This window comes from Triturus cristatus, chromosome 1_2, assembly GCF_964204655.1.
Source record: "Triturus cristatus chromosome 1_2, aTriCri1.1, whole genome shotgun sequence".
Taxonomy (NCBI): domain Eukaryota; kingdom Metazoa; phylum Chordata; class Amphibia; order Caudata; family Salamandridae; genus Triturus; species Triturus cristatus.
The window spans coordinates 704,982,270-705,006,898 of record NC_140580.1 but is presented as its reverse complement, the minus strand read 5'-3'; the positions used below and the strand labels follow the sequence as shown (position 1 = coordinate 705,006,898).

Sequence of the window (24,629 nt, the reverse complement as noted above, 5' to 3'; positions counted from 1 at the left end):
GTGTAATGCCAATCCATCAATCTTACACCATTTAATTCTCCTGCCCTGATCCATTGCCTTGTATTGTCCCCCGGGAAACCTTTTGTCTATTTTGGCACACCGATCTAAGGTCTCTATTGTTAATTCCAGAGGATTATGGTCACTAAAAATGCTAGGGACTATCGCAAAGTGACTGACCCTGCCAGCTAAAGCGTGGCAAACAAAAATATAGTCGATGATGGAATCGCAGCCCCGCCCCTTGAACGATGGCGTCATTGAAACTGATGATCCATCCATGACTAGGTCCATTGTGTGAGTTAATGCAAATTTGCCTAAAATTATGCCTAGTGCCATGCCTTCTCTAGAATGCTCTACATGCCAGCCTTTTGTAGAAGGACAGGCGTCCCATGAACCTCCTTCCCATTTCAAGTATGGGCATGGGTGAGTGTTAAAATCCCCCAGTAAAAGTATCCTGACGCTGGGATCCCCCACATCATTTAGTCCAGAAATTCTCTGATCTAATTCCGCCAAGTTAGACATTGATTGACCTGCATTATAAAAATTTATAAAAATAACCTTAAGGCCCTTTGCAATGTATCTTATGCCCTGGAGGCATTCAGAATCCCACCCTAGGTCTTGCCAGCTCCCTTGCAGCGTCAATGCCGCATACAAAATTAAACCTCCCTTGGCTCGACCCATAGGTGATTTACGTGCCGGGGTAAAAAACAGTTTATAACCCTCCAGGAACAGGCCACTGCAATCCGTTTCCCAAGTTTCCTGTAGGGAAATAATATTATATTCCTTGATAAAACTTTGCCATTCCTGGTTTGCGACTTTAGATGCAAGACCCGCAATATTCCAGGACAGCAACCTAAGCTCAGAGGTTGTACGAGCCCTACCATCTGTGCCGTCTCTGGGCATCCTTTGTGTTGTATTTATCTCCAAACTAATTTCTTGTGGGGCTGTATCTCCCACCACCCTACCCAGTCCAGAAAGTATATCAATGCTAACATCCTGATTATTAGGTCCTATTTTACTTATAGTTCCCTGGTTTCTTACAGCATCATGTGCTCTCTCCACCACTGTATTCCCTACACTCCCCAGTCAATCCTGTTCGTCCAGGGCAGAATAATCAGTGAGGGTGGCAAATCTATTTGGGGCTAAGCATATGATGTCCCATCTACTTTTCATAGGTATTCTTAGCCCTTGCCGGATCTGCCCGGGATCACGGGCACTATCCCTATAGAAATAATGCAAAGGGAGCATCCTTACACACGACCCTCTCTTACTCTCCCCGTACCGATTATCTAGGAGTTCTCTTACTAATCCCAGGAATCTTAAATTTACAATGATACAGTCGCCAGGGAACTTTTTCTCTCCGCCACCAATCCAAGCTATCCTCCTTGCCATGAGGATATGGTCATGTTGGAAACTATTAACTGGTATGTTATTATTGATCCAGTGCGCTGCTTTATTAATCAAGGTGCTAGTCGATTCCTCGGCTCCCTTACTCAGTCCCGGGACTCCTACAAGCACCACTGAGTATGGACTAGAGGCTGGGGGTAGGTCTAATATTGGAAACCCTGGGGTGGCCTGAATGCAATCTGTGCGGTCTATCCCGCTGTGCTTCGTGTGTTCCCTATGTGTCAGGCCAATATCTCTAGTCTCGAGTCGAGTACCTGAGTGATCCCGGGTTTCCCCATTCAAAATCTTGTTCCCCGTGTTACCCATATTGGCTCCATGTGATGATTTACTACACTCCGCTTGTTCGCCTCCTCTTTTATTTGGCTCCTTGTTGTTACAATTCAACACTGTGCTGCCATCCTCCCTCTCCTGCCCGGGGTCTCTAGCATGTTGTGGCTGGATTCGGGACACAAATTTATTTATAGTCCCTTCCATATTCGTTATTTTCGCCATTACTGGCCCTAGCAAACGCTGTATGAGTTGTTCCATTTTATTTTCTAACTCTATTATGATTTGTTGGGTCCCACATGGCCCATTTTCATGGCAGCATCTAGGGCACCCTATTTTCTCTACGTTTTTAGTGCTGCCTTTGGTAGGTTTGGCAGCTCCCTTCCGGCTAGCTATATTGGCGCGCATGCAACATTGTAAGCCACCCGCCGCTGAGGGCCCCGCTCCTATTTTTTGAGTTTTAGTGCGTGTAATTACCTCTTCCCCCACGCTCCGTTCCAGATCAGTCTCACCTTCTACTTGGTGATTAATGGACTCCTCCCTTGTGGCTCCCCCGTTCATTGCTCCCTGTGATGTAATTAGCTGTGAGCCTTCTCTACCCTGTGGGCTAAGTACGGCGCCTTGATTGTCATTCAATGGCCCTATCCTGCCTAGACTTGTTATGTCACCCTGCGTGTTATGGACTGTGGTCAATGGTATATTGGTAGTGTCAGCTTGAATATACTGCTCCACGGTAGACTCATTTGAATCTGCCGGAGCACCAGGCGTTACACAAGATGCTATATTGCCCAACGAGGATCTTTTTGTTGCTAATTGGGGGTCCAGGGACAATCTGCGCTCAGCCAATTGAATTTTGTGTATTAGTACTGATTCTGCTCTAGTTATAAAGGCATCCAGTGTCCCTTTAACTCCTCCCCCTGCCCTCGTTTTAGCAATCTTATTTTTGACCATGATATCACAGTCTTCTGCCTTATATACTTTCTTCAGCCCCCCTGGTTTAGGGTTAAACTATTGATCAGGCAAATATTGTGGCCATAGAACACCGGAACCGTCTACACTGGTGTCAACCGTTAGCGTGTAGTCCGCCCGGGTGCTTAGTAAGCTACAGGCCACCAATTCAATATATATACCAAAGTTTCTCCCCAGAACCAATGTCCACTGTCAGTTAGCAAGATACAAATGTCACAATACACAGGTGGTACAAAATACCACTGAAGCCAGCGCAGCCGCCGGCGCTTACTACGAGATGTATGGGACGTGGCCCAGCCCGGCCTCCATCGGCCCCGGACGGCCACAGACGGTCCCGCCCTTGTCCCGGGCGTAGCCCGGCGCCGCCCGCGCGCGTCCCGCGACACGGAGGGAGCCGCGGGCTTTTAGTGCGCCTCCGGGCGCGTGAGTGGCGTCAAACGGGCGCTAGGGCGCCTGGGAGGTGTAATCTCCCCGCTCTCCGGCCGCAGGGTAAAGTAGCGGCAGCGGGGGAGACCCGGTGTGTAGAGAACCCAGGAGCGGCAACAGCAGGGCAGGTAAGTGAGTGCGCCAGCAAAGACCCAGCAAGCAGAGTTACAGGACTCCAATTCAAAACTTCCCGCTCCCCCGAGGGAGCCGCGGGCTTTTAGTGCGCCTCCGGGCGCGTGAGTGGCGTCAAACGGGCGCTAGGGCGCCTGGGAGGTGTAGTCTCCCCGCTCTCCGGCCGCAGGGTAAAGTAGCGGCAGCGGGGGAGACCCGGTGTGTAGAGAACCCAGGAGCGGCAACAGCAGGGCAGGTAAGTGAGTGCACCAGCAAAGACCCAGCAAGCAGAGTTACAGGACTCCAATTCAAAACTTCCCGCTCCCCCGAGGGAGCCGCGGGCTTTTAGTGCGCCTCCGGGCGCGTGAGTGGCGTCAAACGGGCGCTAGGGCGCCTGGGAGGTGTAGTCTCCCCGCTCTCCGGCCGCAGGGTAAAGTAGCGGCAGCGGGGGAGACCCGGTGTGTAGAGAACCCAGGAGCGGCAACAGCAGGGCAGGTAAGTGAGTGCGCCAGCAAAGACCCAGCAAGCAGAGTTACAGGACTCCAATTCAAAACTTCAGTACTGTCAGTCCTCTGACCATGTGTGTACTCAGCTCTCCATCTGCATCATTTGTCTAGCATGGACTGCAGTGATCATGTGTGTGTGAGCTACACATCCATGTCATTACAACCCTGTCGCTGATGAGGCCTGACATGTATTTTCATCACCCGGGACATTTGTCATTTCGCTATGACTATCATCTCAAATCGTGAGGTTTCCAGATGGGGCACTATATGTAAGCAGGGAACTGGTCGGATACACTTGTGCCAATGCTGGCAGCCAAATGACATGATGCAAAAGCCAAGCAGACCTGACCATGAAGACTGCTCATGCTTCAGCTAGTTGTGATAGACGTTTCCTGTAACACTTAAAAGGTTTTCAGGCATTAAGTGGCATGTGCAGCACATTACTCACCCCCTTCAAGCTGCTGTTGGGCTCTCAACAGCCCATCTAGCTCTGGGTAGGCTGCTGCCAGGATACAGACCATCATGTGAGTCAGGATCCGGCATATGCCCCTACCACATGGGGAGGACTTCCTAAGCTTGAACTGTGCAATGTTGTGGCAACTCCTTCGTTGATCCTCCCACCTCTTACTGCAATGGACGCTGCAGCGGGGATAGAATCCCAAGGACCTCTCATTCTGGGCGATGGTTTTCCAATAGCGACACTTAATGTCGGCGTTGACCTGGATATATACACCAGAGGGACCGAATGAGTGGACAGGCCCCACTGTGGTCACATATGTAACATACATGTTTAGACAGTGAACTGACATGTCCCAGTGGCCCTGGGAATTTGTAAAGATCAGGCGATTTCATTGATGAACATACACATGGACATGGATAACTGTCTAACCTTTGACATAACGAAATGATGAATATCTTGCAGTTTGGCACACGTCAGCCTTCGTAGCGTCCTCTTAATCTAAATTGCCACATGCATGCAGTCGATTATGCATGGGACTGACTTGGGAGATGGTGGAAGTCTGGACTAATGGTGTTTATAGTGTGCAGCCGTTGAACAGTGATACATCATCCAACACAGTCATGTAATTGATGTTGATGACAGGACTTTATGTCTGTGTCTGTGCCTTCCACTAGACATTGATGGATAGTTAGTCTGCCTCGGACATGTACAGTAACAGACACCACTGAGCTGCAAGCATCATTCACATCTTACCTGCTCCTCTGGTGAGCCATATAGCTGACCATACAGGGGAAGGATCTCTCCAACTAGGATTTACGGTTCCTCCGTAGTAAAGGCAGGGGTCCTTACACCTGTTTGGCCTGGTATTGTTGCTCCCAGAGGTGACACCCTGCAGCTGAGGGCAAGGAGGTGTGGATGGCAGCAGTGTCAGTAGGCAAGTGAGTTTGAATTCGGACTGCAGCCTACTTGTACACTGCAGACACAGCCATACACATATATGCGCACAGCCATTGGCCCGCCGGGGTCACATTTCCCAATGTTAGCCTATGGGATAGACCACCATGGAAGCAAGCACCAGACTCGCGGACATCACCTGCTGGGGGTTGACGCCTCTAGTAGATATCATCGCTATGTAAGCCAGCCGGCATCCTAGCAGTCATGTGCACTTCTGTAGGAGCTGCAGATTTTGTGATTTTGGGACTGTGTAACGCTAAATGTACAGCACCATCATATCAACATCATGGTCACATAGACCTACACATTGCACAGGCAGTACATACATGTAATTGCCTCTCCTAGACAATTTCTGTGTCCAGCTGTAGTGTGCACATCTGTCATATATGGTCTGCTGTTCGTACCGGAACTGGAGCTCTGACACAAGTAAGTAACGGCACATTATGGTACAGTGTACGTACTTGAAAATGAAGGTGCACAGAATCCTGTGGTATCCATGGTAAAATGTCAGCTTGACAATCACTGGCTGTTCAGCTAAGTTGAACTGACATGTTGTCACATGTGCTGTCCTTCATGTTGTTTAGAATGTGCTGTCAAAATACATTTCCCATACAGATGACACATATGTTACTCATCTGACTCCTTCCAATTTACATGTGGCTTATGTCTCTCTCCTAGGTACCCTAAGAGGAGAAGACGTGTGCTTTCGCTTTATCGCCCATTCCCAGACCTGCAGACCATGCAGGCCCGACAATGTCATCCAAGGATACTGTTTGGATCTCCAGACAATGTTGGACCTGACTCATCACCTTAAGCCAGACATATAACCTGAACTTGAAAAACCCACCCAATATTACCCCACTTGTGAAGGTGTTGACCGTCACAAGTACTTTCCAATTCACAATTGAAACATCTAGAGGGATGTCACAAGCGAAGTTCTGTATGGTGCTCACAGATGTGCTTTTAGCTTTGCTGAAACACGTTGACACCTACATCCAGTTTCCACAACGTGAGGAATTGGCTACTATGAAGGCAGTTTTTTTTGACCTTGGTCACATCCCACATGTCATTGGATCCATAGATGGCACACATATTGGCTTGGTACCACCGCACACCCATGATCAGGTGTACCAAAACAGGAAGCACTTTCATTCCATTAACATGCAAGTTGTCTGCCAGGTGGATTTGTACATCACCAATGTCTGTGCCAAGTTCCCAGGATCAAGAAGTGTCCTAGCCATCACCTTTTAAATGCTGCTACATTAATTTAACAGACTATGAACCAACAAATCAAATGATATTGACTTGAGGGATTTATTTGCTGCTCATTTCTATGTACTTTACTCCCCATTTGAATCATGGTTCAGAGAAGTTAGATACGTTTTAGTCTAGAACAAATTACACTTATTTATGCCACAGATCAAACAAAAACATACAAACTTTGTGGTGAAGTAGTGTGATGTAAAAAACAATGCATGAACAAGTTATACAAAACAACAAATTATACAAACATTATGTCACCAGTCTTAATTCACAAACAAAGCAGCTGCTTGGATATCCTTTAACATCCACATTGTATAACTAAGTTAAGTAGCTGCTATCACGGGGAACAAAACAATCAAATGACACAACACGGGGACTGTTGTATTTGATTACATTTTTCCACCCAGTGGAAATGCTTTTTGAATTGTCTCACTACTGGGTTTGATTGTTTTGTGACTGACTGAGAGACTAAGATACTGACTGACTGAGAGAGAGAGACTGACTGCCTGACAGAGAGAGAGTGAGAGAGAGAGAGAGAGAGAGAGAGAGACTGACAGAAAGAGAGAGACTGACTGACTGACAGAGAGAGACTGACTGACTGACCGAGAGAGAGACTGACTGACTGAGAGCAACTGACTGACTGACTGACTGAGAGAGAGAGACTGACTGACTGAAAAAGAGACTGACTGAGAGAGAGAGACTGACTGACAGAGAGAGACTGACTGAGAGAGACTAACTTACAGAGAGAGAGACTGACTGACAGAGAGTGACAGACTGGCAGAGAGAGAGAGAGACTGACTGACTTAGAGAGAGAGAGTGACTGACAGAGAGAAAGAGAGAGAGAGAGACTGACTGACTGACAGAGAGAGAGAGAGAGGGAGAGAGAGAGAGAGAGAGAGAGAGAGAGAGAGAGAGATAGAGACTGTCTGACTGAGAGAGACTGCCTGACAGAGAGAGAGAGAGAGAGAGAGAGAGAGAGAGAGAGAGAGAGAGAGAGAGACTGTGATGGAATTGGGGTCAAAGTGTGTATGAAGCTATGCAATGCCTCTTAAGATTGCTATTGTCTGCTAATAAAAATGTATTATCAAAATGTGCTCTTTGTAGTTACATCTGCTTTTGAAATACAGTATTGTCACATTGTCTAATGTTTTGAAACAGGTTTGATTTTTTTTACTCTAGCCCCGCCCTCCCACTGACCCCACCCCCCCACTGACTCCACCCTTACCGTGCAGCCCTCGGCCACAAGCCACACTGTAAATTTGGCCCCGACAGAAAATTTGTACCCATGCACTAGATTGAGTTGACCCTATGGATAAATAGTGTGGTCCTGCCATGTGACTCTGTGTGGGTATTCGTTGTATTGCATGGCAATTGTGGTGTCAACTACAGGAGCCTAGCGGATGTCAATGACATGTTGTGTAGTGGGGCACAGCGTGGATGACTGAAAGATGTCCCTCTCCAAACATGTTTCATGTTTCTGCATGTACTGATGTGTGAAATTACCTGCATATCTGAGTAAAGGATATCTGTTTCAAATATCTGACACCATCTCTGACTGTGCTTTCACTGTGAGACTGAAGTTTAAATGAATCCAGACACCAGTATTTACATCCTGTGATGACATCAGAGTACCCAAACTTCAGACAAATCTTTACTCCAAACAACATAATCCTGCTTCCAGTACCCCTAACTCCTGACCTGGAGATGTTTACATGATACCACAACAAGATGCTCAATTGTAAAAAGAGGACAACAGACATTATCAGGTGACTGCTGTTTATTTTGGGACGTACAGTGCCATAAACAGTGCATTACAGAAACATTCTGTGTGATTGAAAGAAATGTTGTTGGTGAGATATCCAATCATGGTGGTTGAAATCAGTAGAATAAAGTCCATCCTTTTTCAGAAACAAAGTACTACTAACTCCTCACATTGGTGTTTGTACTAGTGGTCAGAAGCAGTCTAAAAAGTGAAGGTGTTTTGCACACACAGGAAGAGATTAGGTGGGACGTGGATCTCTGGCTGGCCTTGAGGTCTTGGCACACTTCCCACCTAGAATCTTACGTGGATGTCCCCTCTTCCTGATCTGGGGAGGGTCAGGAGTGGCTGATCCATGTGTGCCTGCAGGACTATCCTCCTCTGATGGAACCTCACTACCTGTGGCCACTGCTGATGTAGAAGGTTGCGATGTACTTGGACCACAGGAAGTGTCAGATATTGGTGGGAAAGCCCTGCAGAGGGTGGTGTGGATGTCTCGCATGACACCTAAGAGGTATGCCACCTCTGTTTGCAGGCCAGCCACCTCTTGCTGGTTAGCCTCAAGCCTCTGGTCGGTGGACTGGTGCTGCTCCGTCATTTCCCTCATCACGGACACGACCTGGCACAACCCACCATGATAGTCATGGTAGAGTTCCATGACCTGTGTCAATCAGCCTGGGCGTTAGGATCCACAGTGGGCTAAATTTCTTCTCCCACCACTTCTAGCCCCACTGGCCAGGGCCCGTGCAACGGACTGCCTAATGCCACTGAGTCGTGCTTCCACAGTGACTGCGATGGTGGTTGTCACCTGAGGAACCTGTACTTGGGTGCACAGGATAGGACCGCCTGTGCTATGGCCAGTGGTTGTAGGGCGAGATGTACACGTTGAGGTGATGGGTGGTATGGGCCCAGCAAGGTCAACTGAGTCCATCTGCCCAGGCTGCCCAGAAGGGCCAGGTGTGTCTTGGACGCCCACAGCTCTAAGGTCAGGGTCTTCACTGACGGCTTTGCGAGCTTTTTCCTGGGTTGATGGGGGAGTCTGCTCCCTGGCCTGGCTCTGCCGTGCAGTAGGGGTGGGATCATCTGTAAAATGTAGAAAACATGTTAGGAGTCATACCATTGTTATGTCCAATTATTTAAATATCATCAGGTTTGGATTGGCGGTACGATGTTGGAAGAGAATTTGGAGTAAGCAATTTAGCGTAGGTATGGGGGTTTATAAACATGCAATGTTTCTGATTTCAAGAGTTCAATAGCTGGATGTCCCTGTTAATTTGTGTTCAGAATGGGTAGGTCATCTACTACACTGATGGGACATAGACATTGGAGTGATCTCTTGAGTGACTATCCACTTTTGATCTTACTGACATGCATTTCTTTAGGTCAAACAGTTGTTTTGTGTGCATGTCATTGTTGCTGCAGTTATAGAGCTTTCTTTGAGAAGTCACTTGCCATAGGTCCGGAACTGTGTCTATTTTATTGCAAACAGTTGTTATGGGCGGTCAGCAGTCATTACATGACTCTTGCCATCAATGTTGACAATTGATGTGTGCTGTTCACCATCAAGACAATTGTTCAGATGTATAAATGCCTCTTAATGTTTATACGCTACACATTTGAATACTGATATTGTTCAGTGGTCAGATTAGCAACAGGTGTGAGTGCTAGTTTGTAGTGTAGGCCCTTCTTTGTATTTCGAGTGACAAGGCCTCCTGGTAGTCCTTGTGAATTCCATGAAGGGTTTGTGGGAACTGGTTGATTGCTGCACATATTGTGTAGTGTAGGTAAATGGTCCATATGTATGTCCTGAGCTGACATGTCTGTATCCAACCTTCAGACATTTCAGTTTCCAGTAAGGATATCCATGCCTCCAGTGCACCCAATTTGAGACATGGATGTGTTAACATGTATCTATTCTCACATAATCAAATGTATTTATGGGAACATGACACATTGCTTAGCTGACTAGTGTTCATTATTGGCAATCCTGTGCTCAAATGAGTGCCTGATATGAATGTGCATAGTGACAAATGGAAGAGTTCAACAAGAGGAAACACATTATGGTGGATGACATACCTTAAGTACAGTTATTAATTTCGGTTAATTAACTTGTTTCTCAGGTTGTTTTCTGCAGGCCACTTGTGCTGTAGTTCTCCCATCTCATTTAACCTGTAAACAGTGTTTGCCCACATCTTACCCTTCCCATTTTCTATAGCTGTTTTACACAGCACTGTGAAATGACTCACATTTTATATATTGGTATGATATTTTTAATGTCACAAATTATGTATTGTTGTGTGTTTCTATGTGCTTTTATGATTGTCTTATGTAGCAATCGAATAAAGCTTATTGATTGATTGACTCATCTTATAGAGAAGTCACAAGACTTACTGACAGGCTGTTCCCTAAGAGCTGCAGCATGGGCATAGGAGGTCACATATCATACAAAGCCTAAACTGCACTGACTACTTCTGTCATGGAACGTCTCACCTATTGTTAACTATGCAAGAATATTTCGCATAGTTAGGATAGTAAACTTAGTGGGGTTTGTGTAGTGCACTCAATGTTTTCTAATCTGTATGAAACCTTTAATAAATTAAATCATTCAACCTGTGCATGCTACATTGAAAAGCATATTGTCCTTTATGCTTCACAGACTTCCACCTCTTGAAAAACAAGTAACGATACTTAAAACAATGTGCACATTTGCGACTGACAATTGTCACTTCAACTTTTTTTACTGAAATTACTTAATTTCTTCAATTTCACATTTGTTGTAATTGTTTGACATTTCACAATGAATTACGTGTTGTATTGCATGTGACTGTTCCACAATACATCTAATAAAAAAATACCTCAATCAAACAATATTCAAATTAGATATCACAAGTGTCTTCCAGCAACATCTTTCACATTCTTCTTGCCCACCTAATGCATTTCAGGGCGATGTGTCCCTTCGTCAGGGGATAATCTGTTTAAGCGAACAATAACAACATACAGGGCATTAGGTTGGACCGTATTCATCTACCAACATCATGTAGCCAAGAGATATCTGTCATAGTGACCCCATGAGTGCTCATGCTCATTCCCTGAAACAAGTGTGTTGTGATCCATTCTAACTCTGCTTCACCTTGAGTGTTACTACAAAGCGTGGCTCGTGGCCATACACCTATCCAAGCATGCCGGTGGTGCTATCATGCAGTCCACTACCAAAATATCTCCCCCTCTTGAGTCATGTGTTTATTAAAAACTCGCTTACGTGATCACTGCCTTCCTTAATCGTCCAGATTCCACTGGATCACGTTGGAAGTGAGTCGTCTGTTTTAACAAAATGCGATACTTAATGAACCTCCAAAATGCTAATGCACAATCCAACACCCTGCAAGAAGCTACTCAAAACCCAACCTGCTCCCTCCTTGCGTAGACCAACTCCTCCCCGCACTTTAAATAATCCCTGTACTGTTGCTCACTGTGTGTGGAAAAAACACAATGAGACGCCTTCTCCACAACTCGCGAGTCGAGGTATCAAATGACTATTTCCACAAAATGCTAAATTAGCATTTTGTAGAAATAGTCATTTGATACCTCAATAAGTTAGCATATTGTGGAATGTTAACTCAAATCTTTCCTAAAACCCTGCATGAAAAGTTGACCTTGACTTAAAACGTCAGATTGTCATCTCTCCTATTGTTTTGAATGACCCTACTCTTACTTTCCATCCTCTGCATGCCTCCTCATTCTGAGCACAGCCTATTCAGAGTCATGTGCATGCTTGTCTTGTCTATCATTGTATTTCTGCAAATTGACCCACCTCATATCAAAGATCACAGTCTTTGAAAGTCATTCCGTGCAACCTAGCAACGTAATCTCCTCAAAGTCATCTACTAATACCCCTAACCATCTGCATGAACTCAAATACCCCACCCCCACTAACGATCACACCTGTCTTTTACTAATTTAATCTACCACAAAGACACTGGAGTAAATGCACTGAATGATTTTCTTGTAGGCACAAGATGAATCCTAATCACTAACAATAACCACTGGCATACAGGTGATCTTGGGTTCCGGAGCAGCATGCTGCCCAGCTTAAAGTGCTTCAATGCCTCTTTAGGTGTAGTAAGCGCTATATAAATGCAATTACAGTACAACAAATCTCTTGGAGCCACATATTTGTGTCTTGCAGGCATGCAATGTCCAAAGCTATCTCAAGATAATTAACCTATGTACAAGAGAAAGACAGCCATAGGAGATGCTCTTTAGTGACTACCCAGCAATGACAGAGGAGTGATCTACAGGCTTCCAGCGATTACAGGCAGCCATCATAAATACCCTATGTCGTTGCACAGGTGCAACAGGGGTGTGGTGCATGGTGTGCACCAGTTATGTTATGTTATATTCAATTAATTTGTATAGCGCAACGTCTACCCGAGGGAACCAAAATAAATACCCTACAGTGTCCACCCATGAGAAAGGTGAGCAACCTATAGTATGCAGTGGTGACAGCCAGCCGGGGTAGGTGCTCTATGGAGTCAGTCATAGAATAAGCTGGTGGCTCGTGAATTACTGTAGCAAAATATTCACTTTTTCACAACACCTCAAGGGTGTTGGAAACCATTTAGACATGGGAAGGGGTCCCCTGGGGACCCTGCCCTCTTATGAATGTTGAAGCAAATATTTTTTAATGACCCCTGATGCATTGATGTCAATTCTGCAAAATGCTAGGGGTATCCAAAGAGTCATCACATGCATGTGGTCTACCCAGTTATATAACCGTTGACCCTGGTGATATCAAAGGAAGTCACATTAAGTGATCATTGAACCTGTAGGCATTACTAGAAGTGATATCACTGAAGTTGAAAAAAACCCTGCAATAAGTGATAATGGAAAAATATACTAAAGTATCTAAAAGTGCATTTTAGATCCCATCGATATACTGTCTAGACTGCTGTTGTGACATGACATTGATGTGCCCACAAAAAGCCAGCACAACCATCATAGACAAGGAGAGGATACATTATAGTCCAGCTTCAATCATTTAACCTTAAACATAGCTTCAGATACTGTGGCAAAGCATTGAGTGCTCAGACACTACCATCATTTGGTATCCACAACCATCAGATTCCTAGTTACAACTATAACATACTTAGAAAAAAACTCACATATAATGTCAAAAGCCCTGGCAGAATGTCTTACTGCCCAGACAAATCCAATATATGCTCAGAAATAACCTCATATGCACAGTGATGTCTTAGAAGAAAATAATCATTAAAAAAGGACAGCCCTTGGAAGAACACAACTACAGTATCGCAACAAGTCTATACACAGACTCCACAGACCCAGTCCCAGGCAATCATGGCTCATCAAATATGCACATACTCATTTCACACCCAATTGCCAGTTCTTTGCCATTCCTCCGCCAAAACTTCCTGCATGCACTGTAAATGTGGATGCCTATTCTGAGAGGAGAATATTTAGTTTATTAACTGATTTGTGTGGCCAACATAGGTCCAGGAATTTTACATCTCTGCCAGATTTTCAGAATAAACTCAGTCGCATTAAGATACATTTCATGTAAATATATTTTGTGTGGCTGTCATAAAAATCTGGTATGGATCTGGTATGGGTCAAGCATGCCTGGATCTTGGTTGATCACTGTATCCTAATTACACAAACATCCAAACTGTGTATATTGGATTGGAATAGAGTAGGTAATGGGATGGATTTGGCCCAAACGATTGTAAGTATGTTATAAGTTTCAGGATGTTCAAGATGGAACTCAGAGAAATGGCAAAGAGAATGATATGTTTGAGATGGAACCCCTTTGGTTATGACTATGAAATGAAGTAATTTGGTATGCATAGGACCGTATGTTGAGGAGGTTGTTTGTTGTTTCCATCTGTTCCTCTCCTTTTCTCTTTTTATAATTTTTAATCAAATCTAATACATTATTTATCGAAAAATATATTAAATTACCCCTTTATTCCCATTGGGGTGGGGGCACAATTAGATTAATTGTTGTGATTTCTGTGCAAAAGCTATCTACTAATGTTATGTTTATACCTTGTAATATGTGCGTAATTGATGTTGTGTGACAAGTTTTTGGCTGTTTTGATCCAGGCAGATTTGTGTAAGTAAAATTTGACGGTATATTTAATAAAGAATTATAATTTGTCCTAAAGATGGTGGTTTTTATAATCTTATCCACAGAAATGTGGCGATGAGCAAAATACGCATGTTTACTGCCACACTGAATTTTAATAATTTTAATAAACATATATGGATCGACTATACGATGATGTCTGATAGAAAATACATATGATTTAAGAATGTATTTATATTTTAATTTGATGTATTGACTTGGAGTTTGTGTGTTTTGTTCATGTTGTGCATCATGATTTGTATATAATACTTGTCCAAATTTAATATATAATATATTTTGGAATATCCGTTTGTTTTTGCACAGTTTGCACTTCAAGTGATTTTACCCAGGGGAATTTTACAGTTTGTTTGTCCCTGTGACCCTGTCCATTCGGTTCCCAAGGTGCCTCTTTCTCTCATGTTTCGGATCTTGCACGATAAAAGCTCCATAGCACCCTCTGTATATAGACTGGTCAGATGAGGAAATGATAGATGTAACCTTCAAGTTAAAGGCTTCAATCTGAATATGATGGCTCAAAGTGTTGAGTAGCTAATCTGTGTTAGAATAGAAATATTCGTATTTGTGCATTGCCTATGTAAAGTTAGCATTTGCTGCACAATTTTTTGTTCAGGCGCCATTTTGAATCATGATCGAAACTAATCCTTTGCTATTTCCGAGAAAAAGCCTCTGTTATGTTTCGTTTCTACAACGTTAGGTTTTGCTTCACTAATGAATAGATTGTTCATATTAGCGCATACCTTTCTCTCTAGATAGAGGCCCTCTCCCACTTGCCTGGTGACGGGCCTGACTGGAATAACCTTGGACTTTGCAACTTTGTGTAAGATACGAGTGCTGAGACCTTTTATTCTTGTCTTCGATTGCTTAGCAGCACCTGCCAGATAAATTCCACTATGGGCGTGTTTTAGCCCTGTTACGAACGTACATAATGTATCTTTATGCTTGTCGATTTCAGTCCCTCTGCAGCACTCCTTGCGACTGGGCAGACTGGGTTCCGGTCTGAGTGTATATGAATAAACAGTTATTGGTTTGTATTCTCTACTGTCTGACTGACTCTTCATTTGGTATGGAAGGCTGGGAGGTGGTCATTAGTGACCCGGGTGACCCTAATCGGGCCACTTCCTTCAGTTGATTGATCCATTCCCTTTCCACAGACCGAGAGAAGGCTGAGGACATCGTCGGGTCAGACTGACGGCTCAGGGATCTCTGAACGAAGAGTATTATTTGCTCACAGCTGTCCCTTCTGTCCTGCTGGACGGTGCCTCACCCAGTGGTCATCCCGACTGGAGTCCTGAACGGCGAAACCCTTGGATCTGACCGTTTGGTCTGAAGAGTTGGCAGTGGAGAATTGGTCAATTTGTGCTACTCATATCAGGTGAGTTTAATTTGGTTCTTTGTGGATATGGTACCATTATAGTTTGAGTTTGGTACGGTTTAAGGACCGTTTTTGATAAAAGTATTTGCATTTACTTTGCTAGGTAAAAATAACTAACTTGTTTTCCTTTCAATATGCCTAGTCTTGGTAAAAATTTATATTTGTGTTGTTGTTGTTATTGTTCTGCAGATGCTCGATTGGAAGAAGCTCAGCCGGCGCCTCCTGAAGGCAGCCCTAATTTTGATATGTATGTAAAGCATGGTCTTGGCCCTATTATGTTTAGTACATTATGGCACAAATATATGAGGGACAATGCAGAGTTGCAGTGGCTGTTGACTGACACTTTTGATGAACAAAAAATTGGGCTTTTATATGAGCAATTATTTGAGAAAAGAAGTAGACAGTCTATGTTTGATTCTCTCAGAAGTTGGCAGAAGGAGGCTAGACAGAAACGGTTAAAGATGGAGAGAGATGAACAGAAGGGAAAAATGCAAACATTGACATAGAAAGCTGTGGCATATGATAGAGAAAAACAAGAGTCTGGAATTGAGTGTGAAGATAGGAGATTTTGGTTGCATATAGATAAATCTTATTTGACCAAAGAAGAAGAGGATACTTTTGTAGAGGAGTTGTTGGACACTAGACCCCGCCCCCTTTTGCCACGCAGAGGATATACCCCGCCATTTCCTTACAGTCACAGCAGCCTGTTACATCTGTATCCTGTATCCACGGCAGTTGTTTCAGCGGCTATGGCTACGGCACATCCAGCTTCTTCTTTACCCTCACCATCTTTGCAATTGTGACCCTCAGCACATCTACTGTTTCGACTCCTGTATCCTCTGTTCTTTCTCCTCTGGTGCAAGCGCAAGTGACGATTGTACCTGTTACTTCTGTTGTCTCTCCTTCCATGGTTTTCATCCTCCGACATCTTTGAATGTTGAGACGTCAGTACGTGGATTTGAGGCTAGAGATTGGATGAAATTCAAGGAGCTAATAGGCCCGTTAGTGCGATCTGGGGTGGGGGATGAAGAGAAACAAGTAATAGCTGACTAGGTTGCGCGGTGAGCTCGTAATGTGATTTATAGTGTGGAGGATGTTTGGGAAGTCAAGTGAGATTTTGAACCCTTTATACAGCAGCATGCCCTTGAGCATATGTCTGCTACATTGATTAGTCTTTGGCAACTACACATTGGGGACGAAGCGCCTCAGATTTTATTTGATATTAGAGATCGTGTGTATGCTGCTGATTTGGAACCAGGCCAAGTATTTGGGAATGTTACAACTTAAGTTATGTATTATAGGGGTAGGTTACATGAGAGGAGCCCTACTCAGGTATCTCAGTTTCTGATGCTGGAGGTCCATCCTATATATCACCCAGAAATCCCTGCGATAGTGGACCAGCGCGGAAATGTTACTAGACCGGCTGTGGTGGTGCATTTTCAGGAACAATGGGATTATACTTCATGGAAAAGAAGTGAGGTTCTGGCCCATAAGGCTCATTTGCCTGATCCTAGGAAGAACTGTGGTGAGAATCTGATGGGTTTGAATCTGTTGAAAAAGTTGTATGCTACAACAGGTGTCTATATCACGATGGGTCCGGATGCGAGTACTAAACAATGTTTGTCCCAGGAAGCACCCCTTTCGGCTGAATTTGCTGATATCCCACTCACTTTATGGGCCACAGGTGGCATGGACGTGACATGGACGTTGGACTGTTGCATATACAACCAGTTTCTATATAAGTCAAGGAGGATGCTGTTTTGGCTCATATTCCTCAGCATAAGATACCGCAGGCAGGAGAATGGGCTCTTCTTTAGATTATTCAGGATTTGATACAAAAGGGAGTAGTTGAGGAAACATTTGGCAATATTTGCATTAGTCCTAGTCTTCCGATACTTAAAATGGCACCCTCAGGATCCTCTGAGGACACTGATGATGTTTATCGCTTTGTGATTGATCTGCGCTAATTTAACAAAATAGTGGTTCCACAGTTCTCTGTGGTTCCTGATATCACTATGCTCTTGATGATGATTCATTCTACTGCTAAATATTTCTCTGTTATTGACTTGAAAAATGCTTTCTTTAGTATTCCTATCCATCCAGACAGTAGATATTTATTTGGGTCCACACTGGCTGGTAGAAGCTTTAGATTCTGTGGCGCTCCTCAGGGCTATACATAGAGTCCTAGTATCTACAGTCAAGCATTAAGAGGTCAGTTGGATTCCTTGTCGTTTCCCTCAGGTAATGTATTGGTGCAGTATGTTGATGATCTCCTCATAGCTTCTGATACAAAACAGGGTTGTAGAGATAGTACTATTAAATTATTGTTGCATTTGGCCCATCATGGACATAAGGTTTCCCTTTCTAAATTTCAGTATTGTTGACAGGAGGTCACCTACTTAGGTCACCTACTGTCGAAGGAGGGTAGGAGGTTGACCCCTGAGCACATCAGCACCATTGTTAAAATGCCCATTCCACAAACTCATAAAGATGTACGCGCTTTTACAGGTATTACTTCCTACTGTTGCCAGTGGATCCCAAACTACTCGTTACTAATCAAACCTTTGCCTGCATTAACAACGAAAGAAGTGCATGAGCATTTGCCTTGGACGTTCAAATGTCAGCAGGCTTTTGAGCAACTGAAAACTGCGCTTTGTTCGGCTCAAGTGCTTGGTACACCTAACTATGGCAAGCCGTTTGTGCTTTGTGTCCACAAGATGGCTGGTTTGCTCACTTTCCACTCTAACACAAAAATTTGGGGATAAGCAACGGCTGTGTGCCTATTTCTCTGCTGTGCTTGATCCCATCGTGAGGGCCCTCCCAAGTTGTCTAAGGACGGTCGGGGCTGTGGCCACCTTAATCAGACAATCGGCTGGACTCGTGCTTAATACCGACCTCACAATTATGGTACCCCATGCTGTGGATACACTTTTAAATAAGACAAAGACACAGCACCTCACCAGTGCACGTCTTACCGGCTAGGAATTGACACTGTTTGCTAAACACATTACAATTAAAAGATGTGCTACTTTGAATCCACTACATCAATAGAAGAAGGGGGGACCGAGGAGCACATTGCGGTCCAGTGTCCATGCTCCTCTAGTATAATGCTTAAACCAAAAAGAGGACACTGTTCCAAAGTAAGGGTGCCAAAGGTCGCCCACAAGCCTTATAGCAGAAAACAGGAGAAAAGGGCAAGAGAATCCAGCCACGTTACTACCCCTCCCTTCTAAGAATGATGCAGTTGACAAACATGATTGTATCTTCTAGACAGAAGAAGAGGCAAAAGGACGGATAGACTTGACTGATGTTTCCTTATCTGACTCCCAAGGAGAACTATATGTCGATGGCTCTTGCCTTAAGTTACCAGATGGCACTACGACTGCAGCTTACGCTATCACTACGTTGCCCACGGTGGTAGAGTCATCACGGGTCCCCTATCAGTCGGCTCAAGCTGCTGAGCTCGCTGCTCTTAATCGAGCTTGCAAATTGAGCGAGGGACTGGTTGTCAATATCTATACTGACAGCCAGTATGCCTTCGGGTTCGTGCATATCTTTGGGCGACTCTGGGCAGAGAGAGGGTTCCTTACTTCTCATGGCACCAAAATTCAGCGTGGGCACCTCATATTGACGCTTTTGTCCACTTTAACGCTCCCCTACAAAGTGCTCATAATCAAGTGTAGTGCCCACATGAAGGTTACTGATGATGTGGGTAGAGGAAATGCTTTTGCAGATCAGCCAGCTAAGGAAACAGCCCAAGCAAAGATGAAACGCATGTTTGTAGCAGGTCCAGCTAGGTGGGTCCCTGAAGTTGTCATGTTTGAAAATACCCTTGAGAGTGTAAAGGAGGTACAAAGTGAAACCGCCATGGAAGAATTAGCAGAATGGCAGGAAAGTACAGCACAGTTACATAAGGAAGGATGTTGGATTGATAAATCAGAACAACAGAGATGGATGTTACCAGATGCATATGTTCTTCCTGTGGTTACCATGGCACATGGTCCAGCTCATTTTAGTGCAAAAGGCATTTGTAAATTGTTAGACCCTGTATGGCAGAATGACAATATCTCTAAGACAGCTACACATTTGGTGAAATATTGCATGGTCTGCATGATGCATTATCCAGGGAACTGTACCCCCACACCACCCGGTAATTTTGCACCACCCACTTTTCCTTTTGAAGTCCTCCAAATGGACTATATTGAATTAGAGAGGTGCAATAATCTGAAGTATGTTCTGGTGGTTGTATGTTCATTCAGTAAATGGGTTGAGGCTTATCCCACTAAAGATAATACAGCCATTACGACTGCAAAGGTACTCCTGAAGGAGTCTTTTCCTCGTTTTGGCTTGCCCCGAGTGATCTGGAGTGACAACGGAAGTCATTTAATGCAAAAGCGATTCAATTAATTTGTGAGGGTCTCCATGTCAAACAAAAATTTCATGCTGCTAATCATCCACAGTCAGTGGGTTTGGTTGAGAAGTACAATGGTACTCTCAAACTGAAATTGGCAAAAATTCAGGAGACAACAGGGTTAAAGTGGCCAGATGCTTTACCGTTAGCTCTTTTGTCGACAAGAACAACTGCACATTCTAGGACAGGATTGTCACTTTAAGAGGTTGTGTTTGGACGCCCAGCAAATGTCTGGGGCATCCCGCGTCCTCGTCGGTTTTCTGATATTGAGTACCTAATATTGCTTGATTATCTTTCCAAGTTAATAAAAAGTTTGTGTTCTATTCACCAAGAGGTGCAGGACTCCCTACCGCCTATACCAGAGGGGCCCGGCCATGACATTCAGCCTGGAGACTACATCTTGATAAAGAATTTTCAGAGGAAGAAAAGTTTGGAGCCGCATTGGAAGGGACCTGAACATGTTCTATTGGTGATGCGTACTGCTGTGAAGGTTGCTGGCCGTAAGAACTGAGTTCTTGCAACCCACTGTCTGAGTGTTCCTTTACCTCTACCCTATGATCAGTGAGTTAAGGACAGTATTGGGGACTCAGAGTTTGAGCAGGTGCCTCGGTTTGTCCAATGCAGCCATGTCCAGCTAACATGGACGCAGACGGATAAGGAAAATCCCGATGTGTTGAACGAGGCTGTTCGTCTGGAAATACGAGCTATCCAAGAGCCTTTGTTCACAGATCAAACGGTGCCTGGGGCTACCAGGTACAATTTGCGCCCTCGTCTGAGGGAAACTATGTCTAAGTACAAAAGAGATTAGGGGCGCACTGAATTTTTCATCATCATGTAGTTATTGACCCAGCTGTACCCTGTCACTGGCAATCTATTCTCTTTCCCCCCTTTCTCCGCCTGTTGCATGAGTGATGCCCTACCTATATGCCTTGCTACTTATATTCTTCGCATATTACCCAATGCCGTACCTTGTCAACGCCACTCCCCCTTTCTTGGGACATTGCCATAAGCTTGGATATAATTAATGCGCCCTGAACTTTCATTGCCATGTTGTAATCAGTCAAAGTGTACCTAGCCGCTGGCAATTAATTTTCTCCCTCCCCCCCTCCTTTTTAGCTTCTCATCTGTTGCATGAGTATTATTCTCACTGTATGTTTTATTGACCAATGTGCAAAAACAAACAAAAAAGTTAATGAAAATGATTTAAACAAAAAATAAAAAAGAGATTAGGGATGCACTGCGTAAGATAGGTTGTACCGAAGCCTAGTACCAATGGCATTAGTTGAGATTAGTGAGGGATTTCTACGTACTTAATTTTAGTTGTCTGAACATTAGATAGAGAAGACCGAAGTATACCCTGAAGGTATACCATCTTGATCAACGTGGGATACGAGCTTAGGACAGAGCAAGCTCCACCGCCGGTGCTCAAGAGCGCCAACGTATTGATGGACACTAGGAGCCTTTACCAGTGAGGCTCTGACGGACACTGGGAACTTGTATATTTCTTTCACATTTTGCCCCCTTTTCATCATTCGTTATGCATCCCTTTCGGTAGAATGGTTGCTGAGGAAGAGCAGCCAGTGATTCTTGTTGCCCAGCAAAATATGGTGTGGACCAGCAAACAGAAAATAACATGTGTTGGTCTTGTGGTTTTACTGCTAATAATATTGTGTGGCGTGTCATGGGTTTTGGAAAATGATCAGGATGTGCTTTTACTTACCAAGGTTAAAGTTATTTCCCCACCAAGGAAGAAGAGGACACCCCGAATAATGGGTTTCTAGATACACACAAGAGATTCTTTTGCGAAGGTACTGCTTGTTACCCCACTGAGTCCGTTGCTAGTTTATGGACTGCATACCCATTATTTCATGTGAATTATACTTATACTCGTCCACCACAATTTACAGAAGTAAAGGGAGTGTTTGGTTTTGGCTTTGGCTATCCAGGTCCCTGAATATATTATAGAAAGCCACTGGGGATGGGTTATCCAGGGTGTGATAACAACATATATTGCGACAACTTCTACATGGAAGAACAGAATGTCACACTGGTGGGTTGGCATTATAAGGAATTGATAGTAACACATGAGGTTGGTTATTACGCTGCTTGTTGCCCTATCGTGAATAGTATGGACACTTCTTTGTATATCAATTGTTCTGGAATAGTGCTGTACAAAAATATAATGCCCCTGGTGAATGATAAAGATCAGAGTACGTTTGGAATGAAAACCAGATATGCTGCAGTTGATTACGAAGGACTGATTTATGCACACCCGGGGTTTTACTTTTTGTCTAACGGTACTTATTCTAACGTTCATAATGGTACCAATGATGTCGCTCTTGGGATGGTTTGCTTTTAGGTGTACCCTGTAAATACGCTAAGCCTAATGACCGTTGGGTTAAGAGTACTCTGACCAAAGAATTCTGTGAGGGAGTGACCGATATTGAGGTCAATACCTATAGTAATGGGATCACCTTTGGATACATTCTTTCTTCTACTTTTACTTTGGGTGGAACATCTATGGCCCGGGGTGAGAAAGCCAGAGAATATCTTGGGTGCAAGTTACAAATATTATCTAAAAGTACCGTGGCAGCTTTACGCGACATCACCACTCAGTTGGAAAGCATGCGGATATATTCCTAACAGACTAGATACGCAGTTGATTTCATATTAGCCAAGTGTGGTGGTGTATGCACTGTAGTGGGAGAACAGTGTGTAGTCAGGATAAACAATATGGAAAAGAATATTACCAAACACATATTAGACATCCTCGAGAATATTAAGGGAATGGAAAGTGGGAATTGGAGTTGGTCTCTTTTTGGTGGCTGGGGCTGGATTCTTGAAAAAGTGATTTATCTGATTATGATATTGGTGCTTTGCTGTGCTCTTATTCAGTGCCTTCCCTTCTGTTGCTCCTATTGCACCACTATTCTCACCCCTAAAAGGAAATTATCGATTCATGATACCATTGCTGCAATTATGGTACAGAAAGACATAGACAACCTCATGCAGATAGAGGGGGGCATTTTCCAGAATTCTTCCCTCCTTACAGTCTCCTTTCCCAATATTGAGAATATGGAATGCTTATAAGCAGTTTTACTCATGGTCTCCTGTTTTCCTGGTTTTATATTTTCCTTGTTGCTGTTAGAAAATGTTTTAGCTCATGCTAAAAGGAGGGTCTGTTAGAATAGAAATATTCTTATTTGTGCATTGCCTATGTAAATTTAGCATTCGCGGCACCATTTTTGTTCAGGTTCCCTTTTGAATCATGATCAAAACGAATCCTTTGCTATTTCTGAGAAAAGGCCTCTGTTATGTTTCATTTCTGCAATGTTAGGTTTTGCTTCAATATGAATAAATTGTTCCTATTAGCGCATACCTTTCTCTCTAGATAGCGGCCCTCTCCCACTTGTCTGGTGACGGGCCCGCCAGGAATAACCTTGGACTTGGCAACTTTGTGTAAGATACGCGTGCTGAGACTGTTTTTTCTTGTCTTCCATTGCTTAGCAGCACCTGCATGGAAAATTCCACTATGGGCGTGTTTTAGCCCAGTTACGAAATGTACATAATGTATCATTATGCTTGTCGATTTCAGTCCCTCTGTAGCACTCCTAGCGACTGGGCAGATTGGTCTCCGCTCTGAGTGTATACGAATAAACAGTTATTGGCTTGTATTCCCTATTATCTGATCGACTCTTCATTTGGTATGGAAGGCTGTGAGGTGGTCATTAGTGACCTGGGTGACCCTAACTGAGCCACTTCCTTTATCTACATGTAACTTACCATTCCAGGCTCCAAAGTGGGTAAAATCGCTTGATGGGTATATATGTGCTGAACAAATGTGTGTGCGTGTGCCGGTGTAATCACATAGTTATTTTCATTTTTGGTTTGGTATTTGATATACTTAAACCTACCTTTAAAGAGGAGCAGAGTACATTATCAGAGAGTCCTGCCCAGGTCAAAGGTGGGTCTCTCGCAACGCTCCCGCGCTTGCTACCCTTCTCCTGCAATTGTTTGTACTACTGCTACTTTGCACATTGTTCAACTTAATTTTAAAGAAACAGAATCTTTTTAATCAGTTCTTTTTATCTGTGCCATTTACCTGATTGCATCTTGCACTTTGCTCGCTCCTCAGCGCGTCCCTACTTCCGGCCCAAGCACTTCCGGTCGGTTCCCGCTCTAGTGCATTGATTAGACAGCCGCTACACAGCAGGGCTGAGTGGTGGGTGGGCGGAGCCTCAAGGTATTTTTATCGAGCTGGAGCAAGCGCGCTGATCAGAGAGTCCTGCCCAGGTCAAAGGTGGGTCTCTCGCAAAGCTGCAGCGCTTGCTACCCTTCTCCTGCAATTGTTTGTACTACTGCTACTTTGCACATTGTTCAACTTAATTTTGAAGAAACAGAATCTTTTTAATCAGTTCTTTTTATCTGTGCCATTTACCTGATTGCATCTTGCACTTTGCTCGCTCCTCAGCACGTCCCCACTGCCGGCCCAAGCACTTCCGGTCGGTTCCCGGTCTAGTGCATTGATTAGACAGCCGCTGCACAGCAGGGCTGAGTGGTGGGT

At 44.2% G+C, this 24,629-nt stretch overlaps 1 protein-coding gene across 2 annotated transcripts in view; it reads right to left on the bottom strand.

The window, feature by feature from the left end:
* Positions 1-8,122: 8,122 nt before the first annotated feature.
* Positions 8,123-24,629, bottom strand: part of LOC146867866 (uncharacterized) — a 79,726-nt gene continuing 63,219 nt past the window's right edge. The window contains exon 3 of one of the 2 annotated variants that reach the window (XM_085615119.1): positions 8,123-9,202. In XM_085615119.1, the coding sequence (XP_085471245.1) occupies positions 8,802-9,202 (401 nt within the window). In that variant the 3' untranslated portion in view covers positions 8,123-8,801. The remainder of the gene's footprint in view (positions 9,203-24,629) is intronic. The other variant, XR_014966155.1, reaches the window with a different exon arrangement.